Raw genomic sequence first — 14,750 nt, forward strand, 5'->3', positions numbered from 1 at the left:
GCAGCTACTGGCTATTGAACTTCCTTTTTCTAGTCCGGTCGTACGTCATTGCAGCCTAAACAAACAGACTTTGGTATGATCGTGTGTAGGCAAGTTTGTTTCAGCAGAACTCAGTCGGAAAGACAGTCAGAGTTTATTCTGACGGAAAAAATGGTTGTGTGCATGCGGCATTAGTGTATAATTCAATGATCTAGGAATCACTCATTGGGAAAGCATTGAGTCTTCGAGGACCAGCACAACAACTTTAAAGATGAGTTCCAGATGTATTGTAGAACTCAGGGATTATTTTAATAAAATTAAAATGTAGCAAAAGCTAAACTGTTAATCAACATACTCAAACTACACTTTTCATCAACGCAAAGTTTAAAAAAATGTGTCTGCAAGTTATGTCAAAAGCCTCCAGGGCTTCACAATTAGATGCTAGGTGCACATTTCTGCAAGTGCAGGACTGTGTGTAAATCTCATGCTTTATCATACCAGCAGCAAAAAATAGGATTTTTAAAACAGCTTACCTGTAAAATCCTTTTCTTGGAGTACATCATAGGACACAGACTCAAGTAATTACTTGGTGGGTTATAGGCCTACCTTCAGGTGTTGACACTGGTATAACCAATACAGGAAGTTGACTCCCCTATATAACCCCTCCTCCTTCCAGGAGCACTCAGTTTTTTTAGCCAAGCAATATAAGTAATATACTCTCACCCCATAAAACAGAGGGGCGGGAGCCCTGTGTCCTATGGTGTACTCCAAGAAAATGATTTTACGGGTAAGTTGTTTTAAAAATCCTATTTTCTTTATCGTACATCATAGGACACAGAGTCTCAAGTAATTACTTGGTGGGATGCCCCATAGCAATGCTACTTGAGGGGAGGGAGACACAACCCGTAGGGTAACCACCGGATCTGAGAACTTATACTGCTGCCTGCAGCACACTGCGCCCGAAGGCGATATCCTCATTCCATCTTACATGCACTTGATAAAATTTTGCAAATGTATGTACTGAAGGCCAAGTCGTGGCCTTGCAGATTTGAGACCTGGAGGCCTGGTGATGCACTGCCCAAGAAGCACCAACCGCTCTGGTAGAGTGCGCCTTAACTCGAAAAGGGGGAATCTTTCCCTTTAAATCATAAGTTTGAATTATAACTTGCCAAATGCACTTAGCGACAGTGGATTTTGACGCTGCCTGTCCCTTCTTAGGACCCTCTGGCAGAAGAAATAAGACATCAGTCTTACGAATCGGAGCAGTTTTCTTAAATACATTTTCACTGCTCTCACTACATAAAGACAATATAGTGACCTTTCTTCCTTGGAACAAGGTCTTGGAAAAAAAACCCTGGCAGGACAATATCTTCATTCAGATGAAAGCCTGAAACCATTTTTGGCAAAAAACCTGGACGAGGGCGTAACACCTGTCCTCATGAATAATCAAATATGACTCTTTACAAGAAAGAGCAGCCAATTCTGAAATCCTCCTTGCTGAGGATATAGCAAACAAAAGTATCAGCTTCCTAGTCAGAAGGACTAAGAAAACATGCTGTAACGGTTCGAATGGCTGTTTTTGTAACACTGACAAAAACTAAATGTATGTCCCAAGGGCTTAAGAGTGATTTAACTGGCAGATTAATCCGCAGCACTCCTTGCATGAAACCCTGGACTACAGAATGCATAGCAAGCAGTCTTTGAAATAAAAATTGATAAAGCTGAGACTTGGCCCTTAACAGTACTCAGGGCCAACTTCATCTCTACGCTTAATTGTAGAAAGGTAAGAATTCTGCCTATGATACATCTCCGAGGGTACCAACCCTTGGACTCACACCAAGAAACATAAGCTTTCCAGGCTCTATAATATATAGCTCTAGAAGCTGGCTTCCTAGCATTAATCAAAGTACAGATAACTGACCTGGAAAGCCCACGTTTATTCAGAATGTGGGTCTCAATAGCCAAGCCGTTAAATTTAGCATTTGTAAAGTAGGATGGAATATCGGCCCCTGAGATAGCAGGTCTGGCCTTAGTGGGAAGAGCCCTGGACCCTCCACTGCCATCCTTACGATCTCTGCATACCATGACCTTCTGGGCCATGCTGGTGCTACCAGTATTACCGATTTTCTTTCCAGCTTGATCCTGCAAAGAACTTGAGGTAGCAACTGAATCAGGGAAAAGTGCATAGATCAGTAAAAACTGATCCCACAGGGTCGCCAACCCATCTGTTCCGTATGCCAGTGGGTCGCCTGTCCTGGATGCAAAGTTGACTAGCTTAGTGTTGAATCTGGACGCTAGAAGGTCTACGTCCGGAGTCCCCCATATTTGGCAAACAGCCTGAAACACCTTGGGGTAAAGAGACCATTGTCCTGGGAATAACTGCCGACGACTTAGATAGTCCACCTGCCAATTCTCTACTCCCGGAATGAAAACTGCCGATAGGCATGGCACGTTCTCTTCTGTCCAAGTTAGAATCTGGTTCACCTCTCTCTGAGCTGAGAGACTCTTGGTGACCCCTTGTGATTGATATATGCCACAGCTGTGGCATTGTCGGACTGGATCCTGGCAGTACAATTCCAGAAACCTGGAAGTCCAGATTTCTAGAGCCAGATACACTGCCGGAATCTCTAGGATGTCGATGGGCAAGGCTCCTACTCCCCAGCCTGAAAGGCTGGCATCTGTCATTACTACCTTCCAGATAATTGATCTGAAGGACTTTCCCTTCAGCAGGTTCCAAGATAGTAAACACCAACTGAGGCTTTGGGACACTCTTGGGGACAGCCACATTGGCAAGTCCAAAGCTTGAATCGTTTTGTTCCAAGCAGACAGAATACTGCTTTCAGTTTCGAATGGAATTGAGCATAGGGAACTGCTTCGAATGAAGCTACCATCTTCCCTAACAACCTCATGCAAAGGCGAATTGAAGGATTTCTCTTCGACCTGATCATCCTCACCAGCTCCTGTATGGAGCTGATCCTTGCGGGAGGCAAGAACACCCCTTTTCTGGGCTGTGTCTATGATCAGGCCCAGATACTCCAGCCTTCTTAGTGGCTTTAAGGAGGATTTCTTTAGGTTGAGAATCCAACCCAAACCTTCCAGGTAACTGCTTGTGATGGCTACACCTTGCTTCAAGCAAGCAACTGACTGGTCTATTAACAATAGATCATCTAAGTAAGCCAAGACAGTTATGCCATGTGCCCTTAACCTGACTAGAGGTGGGGCTAATACCTTAGTGAATACCGGAGGTGCTGTAGCAAGCCTGAAGAGCAAGGCTATTAACTGAAAATGCTTCTGTTCTACTTTGAACCGCAGAAACCTCTGGTGAGGAGGAAATATATGGACAAGCAGCTATGCATCTCTGATGTTGATGGACGCCATAAGATTTTCTCCTTGCAGGATGGAAACGACTGACTTGATTGACTCCATAAAAATGGAGCGGATTTTCAGGAACCGATTTAGATTACGTAGATCTAGACTTGGTCCGATATGCCCATTTGGCTTTGGCACCGTAATTAGGTTTGAGTAAAACCTCAAACCTTGCTCTTGTTTGGGAATCTGTCTGATCACTCCTTGAGCCAATAATTAGTCTAATGCTTGCAACAGGGATTGCCTTTTCTCTGGATCCTTGGGAATGTTTGATCTCAGAAAACGAGATGGTGGAAACTCTCAAAGCTGTAGCTTGTATCCTAGAGACGCTGTGGAGAGAGTCCATTTGTCCTGAATCTCCCTTTGCCAGACTTCTGAGTACATCAGAAGTCTTCCCCCCTACCTTGGTGAGGGGAGATGCCTCTTCATAAGGAGGTCTTGTATTCTGCTTTGCAGACTTATAGCCCCAGGTCTTCCTTTATGCCTGGTCTGATGGCAGAGGCTGAACAGTTTAAATGAAAGACACTTATATTTTCTTTTGACTGGTAAAAGAGTACTATTTCCGCTGGAAATTGTTTGAATGTATTTATCCAAACTATCGTCAAATAATCGTTCTCCCTTAAAGGGGAAACTAGTTAGAAGGTTCTTACAAGGCGTCTCAGCTGACCAACCCTTTAACCAAAGGGTCCTTCGCATATGTACAAGTACAAAAGCAAGGTGTGATGCCTGGTGAATAGAATCCTTCATAGCGTCAACAGCAAAGCATAATGCTTTAGGTAGCTCGGCCAGTTCCTGTGCTTGTCGTGCAGGGAGGTCATCTGAGAGCATCTGTGAACTGGTCCTTTAACCACTTTCAGACCGGACCAATTTGCTGGTCAAAGACCAGACCACTTTTTGCGATTCGGCACTGCGTCGCTTTAACTGACAATTGCGCGGTCGTGCGACGTGGCTCCCAAACAAAATTGACGTCCTTTTTTTCCCACAAATAGAGCTTTCTTTTGGTGGTATTTGATCACCCCTGCGGTTTTTATTTTTTGCGCTATAAACAAAAATAGAGCGACAATTTTGAAAAAAACGCATTATTTTTTACTTTTTGTTATAATAAATATCTCCCAAAAATATATAAAAAAACCTTTTTTTCCCTCAGTTTAGGCCGATACGTATTCTTCTACATATTTTTGGTAAAAAAAAAAATCGCAATAAGCGATTATTGATTGGTTTGCGCAAAAGTTATAGCGTTTACAAAATAGGGATAGTTTTATAGCATTTTTATTAATAATTTTTTATTATTTTTTTTTACTAGTAATGGCGACGATTAGCGATTTTTATTGTGACTGCGACATTGTGGGGGACCCATCGGACATTTTTGACACATTTTTGGGACCATTGTCATTTATACAGTAATCACTGCTATATAAATGCAGTGATTCCTGTGTAAATGACACTGGCAGTGAAGGGGTTAACCAGTGGGTGGCAGTGTAGGGGTTAAGTGTTCCTAGGGGCGTGTTACTAACTGGGCTTTCATTTAGTGAACACTGATCTCTGCTCCAATCACATGGAGCAGAGATCAGCGTCACTAGTTGCTAGGCAGAATGGAGAAATGTTGTTTACAACGGCACTTCTCCATTCGGCCGCTCCGTGAGACGATCGCGGGGATGCCCGCGGCGATAGAGTCCGCGGGTCCCGCGACCGGACTCACGGGGGTCCCGACCAGCGCGGGAGCGCGCCGCTGGCGGCGCACTCCCGATGGTAGGGCGGCAAATTTAAAGGGACGTACATGTACGCCCATTTGCCTGCCCGTGCCATTCTGTCGACGTACATCGTCGTGCGCTGGTCGGCAAGTGGTTAAGGACTGACAGATGCCTATAGCTGCAATTGCAGGCTGAGCAACAGTACCTGCTAAGAAAAAAGGGATTTTATCAGACCTTCCAACTTCTTATCTGTTGGATCTTTAAGCATAAGCGCATTGTCCACTGGGTAAAAAAAAAATATATATATTTTTTTCACATTGGAAATCGCAGCATCAACTGCTGGAACTTTCCATCTTTTAGGGAATCTTTCTTCCATAGGATAGAGCTTTGCGAGTCTCTTTGAAAGGGAAAAAATGCTTATCCAGATGATCCCATTCGGTATAAATAAGCTTTTTTAGTAATGCGTGGACGGGAAACGCATGAAAAGGCTGTAAAGGCTTCAAAGAACCCAAGGAAGAGACCGGCCATTCAGCTAACTCTGTTAGGGGTAGCATGCAAGTAGAGTGAACCATCTTTGCAAGCCGCTGTACTTCAGATTGTGAAGTAGGGATCCTTGGGAACTTCAAGTATTGTTTCCTCCGCAGAGAAATAATCGCATGTCTTTCCTCCCGATCATCTGAGGGCAATACCCCATCCTGTCCCCATAATTCTCTTGGACCCTCCACTGACTGTAAAGAGTCTAAGGTGGGGGAGGGGAATCTAGGACGCTTCCTATACACTGGATGGAGGATGCGAGGAGCTGCTAATCTTCCTTCTAAGCCTTGCAAGGCAGAGGAAAATGCTTTTTCAGTCACCTCTACAGGGGCTGAAGTGTGGGAAGCAGTTGCACCACCGCTAGCTTCCAATGACTCACCCTGGCTTGCCATGTCTGATCCCTCCGAAGAGGAAGACAGTATGGAGGCATAACTGGGATTCCCAGTGTCTGGGGGGGTGACACCTTAGGTACTTTTACGTTAGGTCTGGAAGACATAGCGCAAAGCACAAGCAGAGGTACACACAAAATAACAGTTCTTTTGCTACTAAGTAACAATAGTTTTTCCTGTCTGGAAATGCCTGTTTACACCCTTACGTGCCCAGCGCTCTGGTGTCTCTTAGTGACAGACTGCCTCTCTTCAGTTAAAAAGTCTTTCTGAAATGAGAGTGTCTGTGATATAAAGCCTCAGGTGGAACCTGATTGGCATCCTCAGTGCTTCCCCTCAGCTATGCGGCGAGTGCTGTGTGTGTGTGTGGACGTTACATCCATACACAGAGCCATGGGACCTTGCGGACATGCCTCTCTGCGTTCTCAGGCCCTGCTAGGGACCCGAATGGCCAACACAAAGTAAGGTGAATGTACTATACACCTCTACAAGGGGAAGGGGGAGGGGAAGAGGGGGAGGGGGGAAGAGGGGAAGTTCTGTCAGCAGATTTTTAGTTTTTTAAAACCACAGGAGCATAGGGCGTTTCCCAATGTTACTAGGTGGAAGTGCTGGGTTGTAATTAAACCATGCTGCTAAAGCAGCTGCGTCAACCAATCAGCCACCGCCCATATAGAAGTTTATACACATCTCTGTATTAGCAACTGCTGTACTTTTTACCAAATCCCAGAAGATCTATTTAAGTAAGAACCCCCTCTGCCGCTGGGACCACACATGTTCTGAGACAGAGCTGTACTAAGACACATCATAGGTAGTGTAAGTTACTCCTTATAGAGGAGACATTTATAAGGCATATAAGGTATATTGAAGGAAAAAGAAAAGCTTCTTCCCTTACCTTGTGCTCGCTGCAGGATACTGCTGATTTAACAGACAGATCCAACTTTCACCCATCACGGTGGGCTGCGTTTAAACACGCTCAAATACTGGGGCCCTTTTAAAAGGGGTTCCGCTCCTTTGGGCCTTGTATAGCACCCCTCAGGACAACTTTAGGAAATGTAGCCAGACCAAAAAGAGTCCTGGTTCCTAGGGTCCAGCTCTCAAAGTGAAGCATTACAGGCAAAACCTCATTCTTGCATTGAGGTCCAGGTACCATCCTGTGGCCGTAGTGGCGAGGATGGATCTGATTGTGGAGGTTTCTTTAAATCCAGCATGGATCCCTCCTGGAGCTCCGCAGAGCACATCTTCACTTGTGACCAACACCTTAGACACTGGCGAAAAAACTGAGTGCTCCTGGAAGGAGGAGGGGTTATATAGGGGAGTAAACTTCCTGTATTGGTTATACCATTGTCAACACCTAAAGGTAGGCCTATAACCCACCAAGTAATTACTTGAGACTGTGTCCTATGATGTACGATAAAGAAAAGTGCTGATTTAGCAGACACGTGGAGTACCAATAATTTTTATTGGCACCCCACGCACTGCAAACCGGAGCACATTTTCCCATGCTGGGGGCTGCATACCAAGAAATTGTAATTTTCAGAAAAAGGTTGCTGTAGCTTCTATTATTCTCTTAGCACAAGTTTCCTTTAAAAACTTTCTGGAATTAGCTGCATCAGCTTCAGTATTTTTTATAGCTGTTACATGCATTAAAGAGAAAGTAAACCCTGATGAGTTTACTTCCTCTTTCCTTCCCTGCAAAGGTAAAGCATAATGGACTACTATGCATCGCATAGTAGTCCATTATGTGTCACTTACCTGCCACAGGAGCCAGCGAAGTCACTGCTGTCCCCTGTAGTCCGGCGAATCCATCTTCTCGGTGGGTCTCGCTGCTCCGCCGCTGTCATTTGACGAAGCCGCGATGACGTCACTCCCGCGCATGCGCACGGGAGCCGCCACGCGCGGCATATCTCCGTTGATGCCGGCGCGCTCAGTGCGCCTGCGCGCCACTGCCTACGGCGCATGCGTAGACAGCGGTGCCCGTCTTTTGGCAAATATCTCCTAAACCGCGTAGGTTTAGGAGATATTTCTTGGACCTACAGGTAAGCCTTAATCTAGGCTTTCCTGTATGTCAAAGTGTGTTGTAAGGGTTTACAACCACTTTAACTTCCACAGTTCAAAACACCTCTAATTTAGGATATTCATCAGAACTATCTACTATAAAACTTCCAAATAGTATTTTTTACATACTAGTATTTTTTTCATAGAAAGGAAAACAAGGCTAATTTAAAAACTGCTAAATCCTTATTGCGGCAATTCAAGTTTTATCTCCCAAGTGTGATACGAACTCCCAAACCTACTATATGATATAAATACATACCAGAGGTGAATCTTCGTATACTATTATACCATCTTTCACAGAAGGCTGCAGTGTCAAGCTCTGCACAGTTGTATCCCTGTGGACAGAATTACAAAATGATTATTGAGTCAAAAATGCTAATTAGTGACTGTGTTCGAATTATAACGGTAACGAAGAATTGTGGATGACTTCACACACAATCCTGCTTGCCTAGCTAAAACACTATGGCAACTCTGTATGAAAAGACTTACACATTTTATAATTCTGAGATTTCTAGACTACCAGAAGCACTGGTTATTTTCAAGCATACCTGTAACATACCTGGCAGTCTGTGGCCTCTTTGCTTTTCCCTAACTACAGATATTCCACACTTCCGGCTGTGTGGAATACCCATTTACCCTTTTTATGCTGTGGTTTATATCGCCAGCTTGTACATTACTACAGGAAAAACAAGTCGTCACATTAATCACTGGAAGCAGAGGAGCAAAACAGTTATTTGAAGAATCCAAATGGTTAAATACTTTCAGCAGCAGGAGAAACATGATACAAAAATGACCCTGTGCTGACAGTTTAGGGGAAAGTGCACTCCACAGTGGTCAAGGATCTTGGAAGATGAGCCCACTACTTGGTTTCCAAAACCTAACACAATTAAACATGTGCTTTGATCTTATGATTCTATTTTTTTTTTACTGTAATGTGACATACCGCATTCCATTGATGCACTTTCTAGAACTTTTGTGAATTTTTTTTTTTTAAGGTTACATTTATCTTTTCACAAAAACGAAAAGGTGAACCAACTTCAAATATCTTGGCTAACCCCTCTGGATCCCCCTGCATATAGAGGCCGTAATACCCCATTGCTACTGGTGTAGCACTCCCTTTACCTCAATACACACCTCTGGAACACAGAACCACGTGACTGTGCTGACCAATGAGAAGCACATATGAGTCTGCTTCTTCTTACGGTAAGGTGTCCCAATAAAAAGAATAACTTTTCATTTGTCAGCATGATCGTGTAGACCAATAAGTGCTTGTCTCAATAGCAACATTAAGATCAATGCATTGTCAAGGTTCTTTTTCTAACGCCAAGTTACAGTGAAACGTCCTCTTGGTTTCTTACACAACCTGAGAACAAGATTTCTGGAATATATCTTGGCTGGAAAATCAGCCAGGCTTAAGAGCACTATCATTACCACCTACAGTATCTCACAAAAGTGAGTACACCCCTCACATTTTTGTAAATATTTTATTATATTTTTTAATGCGGCTGAAGAAATTATACATTGCTACAATGTAGTAGTGAGTGTACAGCTTGTATAACAGTGTAAATTTGTTGTCCCCTCAAAATAACTCAACACACAGCCATTAATGTCTAAACCGCTGGCAACAAAAGTGAGTACACCCCTAAGTGAAAATGTCCAAATTGGGCCCAAAGTGTCAATCTTTTGTGTGGCCACCATTATTTTCCCACACTGCCTTAACCCTCTTGAGCATGGAGTTCTCCAGTGCTTAATAGGTTGCCAATGGAGTCTTTCACTCCTGATGACATCACAGGGCTTGTGGATGTTATGCACCTTGTGCTCCTCCGTGTTCCATTTGAGGATGCTCCACAGATGCTCAATAAGGTTTAGGTGTGGAGACATGTTTGGCCGGTCCATCACCTTTATCCTCATCTTCTTTAGAAAGGCAGTGGTCGTCTTGGAGGTGTGTTTGGGGTTATGTTGGAATACTGCCCTGTGGCCCAGTCTCCGAAGGGAGGGGATCATGCTCTGCTTCAGTATGTCACAGTACATGTTGGCATTCATGGTTTCCTCAATGAACTGTAGCTCCCCAGTGCCGGCAGCACTCTTGCAGCCCTAGAACATGACATTCCCACCATCATGCTTGACTGTAGTCAAGACACACTTGTCTTTGTACGCCTCACCTGGTTGCTGCCACACCCGCTTGAAACCATCTGAACCAAATACATTTATCTTGGTCTCTTCAGACCACAGGACATGGTTCATGTCCTTAGTCTGCTTGTCTTCAGCAAACTATTTGCGGGCTTCTTGTGCATCATCTTAAGGAGAGCCTTCCTTTTGGGACAACAGCCATGCAGACGAATTTGATGCAATGTGCAGTATATGGTCTGAGCACTGACAGGCTGACCCCCCCACCCCTTCAACCTCTGCAGCAATGCTGGCAGCACTCATACGTCTATTTCCCAAAGACAACCTCTGGGTATGACCCCGAGCATGTGCACTCAACTTCATTGGTCGACCATGGCGAGGCCTATTCTGAGTGGAACCTGTTCTGTTAAACCACTTTATGGTCTTGGCCACCGTGGTGCAGCTCAGTTTTAGGGTCTTGGCAATCTTCGTATAGCCTAGGCCATCTTTATGTAGAGCAACAATTCTTTTTTTCAGATCCTCAGAGTTCTTTGCCATGAGGTGCCATGTTGAACTTCCAGTGAACAGTATGAGAGACCTGACACCTTGAGACCTTGTAACACTAATGAGTCACATGACAGAGGGGAGAGAAAATGGCTAATTGGGTCCAATTTGGAAATTTTCACTTAGAGGTTTACTCACTTTTGTTGCCAGCGGTTTAGACATTAATGGCTGTGTGTTGAATTATTTTGGGGGGCAGCAAATTTACACTGTTATACAAGCTGTACACTCACTACAAAGTGTAATTTCTTCAGTGTTGTCACATGGAAAGATATAATAAAATATTTACAAAAATGTGAGGGGTGTACTCACTTTTGTGAGATTCTGTACTTATCTACGTGCCTTACCTAAAAATCCTAAAATAATAAGCGATCACACCCATTTTGAGCAACTATGTCTCAATCAACTCCCAGTTCTGCTGGTCTTATTTCATTTCTATGCCACAAGATATACCGAATACACTGACCATTGTCAAATATCTTGTTTACAGAAATACATATATTTTTTTTTTCATTTTGGAGATTACCCTTTACTTCCTGTCTCAAAGCCAAAACAGGAAGTGTGAGGAAATCCCTGCAAATTAAGAGAATTCCCCAGGCCCCACAGGTCACCAGAACTAGTGTCCCCATTGGAAGATCTCCCCTCCATTACTTTTCTGGACAACAAATCCAAATTGGGATTTTCTTTTACAACCCCAAGTCCAAAAAAGTTGGAATGTAAAATCTACATAAAAACAGAATGGAATGATTTGCAATTCTTGTAAACCCAAGTTTTATTCACTATAAAAAACAGAAAATATCTTAAATGTTTAAACTGAATAAACGTACAATTTTAACCTGTTCACGACTGCCCCACGCAGATATACTGTGCCAGAACGGCCGTTCTGCACCAGATCACATACTAAATAATGCGATCTGGCATTTCTGGGTCTGGGGCACGCACCACCGGCAACCCGCTGTGACTGAACTAGAGCACAAAGATTTCTCCAGATTCTCTGACCATTTTGATGATATTATGTATTGTAGATAATGATATACTTGAAGTCTTTGCATTTTTACATCAAGGAACATTATTCTGAAATTAGGTAATTTTTAGACACAGCTTTTCACAGATTGGTGAACCTCTGCCCATCTTTACTTCCTTTCTTTTGGCGGGGTGGTATCTGATTTTGACAGGTACCTATCTCCACTTCTGGTTGAATCACCACAGCAATGCACTGGAAGTTGTAAGTTGCCCACCCGCAATCTTAAAGGTGGAATTATGTGACCAGAGAGCACTGAAAATAGGCAGGCATACATAACGTTTTTGGAAGTGGAGGGTAGCATGGTTAGTGTTAGGCTGTAATTCCAATATAAGATTCTATGACACTTTACTGTAACATTGCACGTTACCTATTTAACCACTTAACACCCGGCCCATAGACGAATGACGTCTACAGGACGGTTGCTTAACCCTGGGAGGACGCACTATAACGTCCTCCCAGAATTCCGCTCTCGTGTGCCCCCTGGGGCACGCACTCTAGAGCATCCATGACCACTGGGTCCACAGGACCCGGTGCATCACGGTAAACAGCCGCTCATCATGGCCATTTACCACGTGATCACTCTGTCAAATCACGGAGCGATCACTTGTAAACAAACCAGCATCACATTATGACGCCGGTTCCTCCCTCCCCTCTCTGTACCAATCGGTACAGTGAGAGGGGAGAGATCGGTGTCAGCAGCACTGTGGGCTAGATCTGTAGTGCCCACAGCGCTGCTCACTGACAATTAACCATGCAATTCCCTGCCAATACTCTGCAATACCCAGCAATTCCCTGCCAATACTCTGCAATGCCCTGCCAATACTCTGCAATGCCCAGCAATACCCTGCCATAAATTGCCATACCCAGCAATACCCAGCCATAGTCGGTGATACCCTGCAATACCCAGCCATGGTCGGTGATACCCTGCAATACCCAGCCATACTCGGGTATCCTCAGCCATACTCTGATACCCTGCAATACTCGGTGATATAAGTCAGGAATTTCAAGCGCGCTCACAATTACAAAAATCAAAAAAAATATATCTAAAACCTATAACAAAATAATATGTATACACTATAACTAGTCAAAAATTATAATACAAAAACCCAACTAAGTGAATAAAAAAAATATACTCTATAACTCATACAATAATCAAGTGTACAAAAAAATATATATAAAGTGCTCAAAAATAATATATAAGCAACAGTTCCTCATAAAGACGTAGTCATGAGCATACAGTGGTAAAGTGCACAGAATTTTTGTGAACAATCAGAGATATTATGAATAGATTGCGCAAAAATTATATATAAGAAAACAGTTCTTCATAAAGATGTAATCGTGGGCATAACAGTTCAATAATCATAAGTGTTTCTTCTCAAGAAATCCTATGCGGGTGCAAGAGAGAGAATTTCCTTCACCAACACCATGCCGATAAATGGTAAAAATGCGCGCTTACCAAATCCCAGAATCAGAAAGGCATTTGATATCAGAAATCTTAGGGGTCATCACACAGGGACATCACCTCGTTTTCACGTGGTTGGACCATTCATAAAAGGCAAGCAAAGACTCGCATAGCGTAAAACCGTAAACCAAAATCTTTTATTTCATAATAAAAAACATACTCACGGGGGGCGTGGCCTGCGGTGCAATGGAGTAGGACGTTTGTGGTGAGAGCTCCGCTCGTCCGTACTCCTGCTAACAGAATCCTGCACCATCCTTCCCTGGAACAGCACCTGGACGACCCTGCCTTCCTCCTCTCTCTTCCCCTGGAGCCATCTGCCCGATTTGGCCGTCGCGCGGAGCCGCTCCGGTAAGATACCCGTTCCTGGGGGCTGCCTTTAGGACAGACCGCGGCTTCGGCCTAGACGCCGGAGCGGCGGCCATCTTGCTCCACCCGGCGGCAGCTTCCTCGGGCCTCCTCGGCCCCCCCGAGCCACACCGAAGCCGTTCCACAGCACCCTCAGCTAGCGGATCGCCCTCGGCCGCGGATGTGGTGGCTCTCCTCTTTATAGCTGCTGGTGGAGAGGTCCGCGGCGCCGGCCTGGTCCACGAGCCGGCGGCCATCTTGCTCCACCCGCGGCAGCCCCTATAGGCCACATTGACTGTATAACTCCTTGTATCTGCCTGCCTGTGGCAGCCACCTCACTCCCTGCCACCTGTGCAGTCCCTATATTTCCTGCAGAAGCCGGTTAGATAGCCTGTGAGACCGGCCTGGGCCCTGGAGCAGGGGCCATATTGCTGCACCCACTGTGATCCTTTGCCAGGTACTCTGTACTCACCTGCCAACCCTGTGCCCGTTTCTCCCCTGCTGCAGCTGCTGATTTTTGTAGGCACCAAGCCCCTGTCTACTTAACCTTCACTGCGACACTTCACGGCTGTTGCGAGCGGGGAGATTGAAGAATTGGCCCGATACATAGCGGCCACCTTGGAGCACCCCGGATCATTTCTGGACCATGTCCCCGCCGAAAAAGTCCACCGAGGCCGCTGACAAGCTTGCCAGGTACTGCCGTCATGAAGAGGAACACCGGGCCAGAGATGGCGCTGGTGCTCCCTCTGACACAGACCACTCTACGTCGGCTACTAACCAGGTCCTGGACGCTATAGCCCTATGTCAGAGCACGCTCACCTCCAAAATTGAGGAGGTCAAAATTGATGTGTCCCTCATCCGGCAAGATCTCTCTACCCTCCGGGATCGCGTGGCGGAGACGGAGACCCGTATCAGTAGGGCTGAAGACATCATACACCCCCTGCAACACACTACCGATGAGGTACGCCGTCAGCTGCAACAGCTTAGCGCGAAACAGGACGACATGGAAAATCGCCTCCGGAGATGCAATCTCCGCTTTATCGGCCTCCCTGAGACAGCTGAGGGCAACGATCCGGCGGGTTTTCTTGAAAATCTCCTGACCTCCACCTTTGGCAGGGAGGCATTTTCGGTGATGTTCGCAGTGGAGAGAGCTCATCGAATTCCGGCCCGTCCTCCTCCCCAGGGGGCCCCACCGCGCACCCTGATAGCGAAATTTCTTAACTTCAGAGATCGTGACAAAA

At 45.1% G+C, this 14,750-nt stretch overlaps 1 protein-coding gene across 3 annotated transcripts in view; it reads right to left on the bottom strand.

Annotated features, from left to right (window-relative positions):
• The window catches only part of VWA8 (von Willebrand factor A domain containing 8), a 678,220-nt gene that overhangs the window by 255,796 nt on the left and 407,674 nt on the right, over positions 1-14,750 (bottom strand). For all 3 annotated transcript variants that reach the window (XM_077483183.1, XM_077483182.1, XM_077483184.1), the window contains exon 23: positions 8,271-8,346. In XM_077483183.1, coding sequence (XP_077339309.1) covers positions 8,271-8,346 — 76 coding nt within the window. The remainder of the gene's footprint in view (positions 1-8,270; positions 8,347-14,750) is intronic.

Source organism: Lithobates pipiens, unplaced genomic scaffold (genome assembly GCF_037356315.1).
Source record: "Lithobates pipiens isolate NorthernLeopardFrog02 unplaced genomic scaffold, aLitPip1_a1.2 Scaffold_16, whole genome shotgun sequence".
In the NCBI taxonomy this organism is placed as follows: Eukaryota; Metazoa; Chordata; class Amphibia; order Anura; family Ranidae; genus Lithobates; species Lithobates pipiens.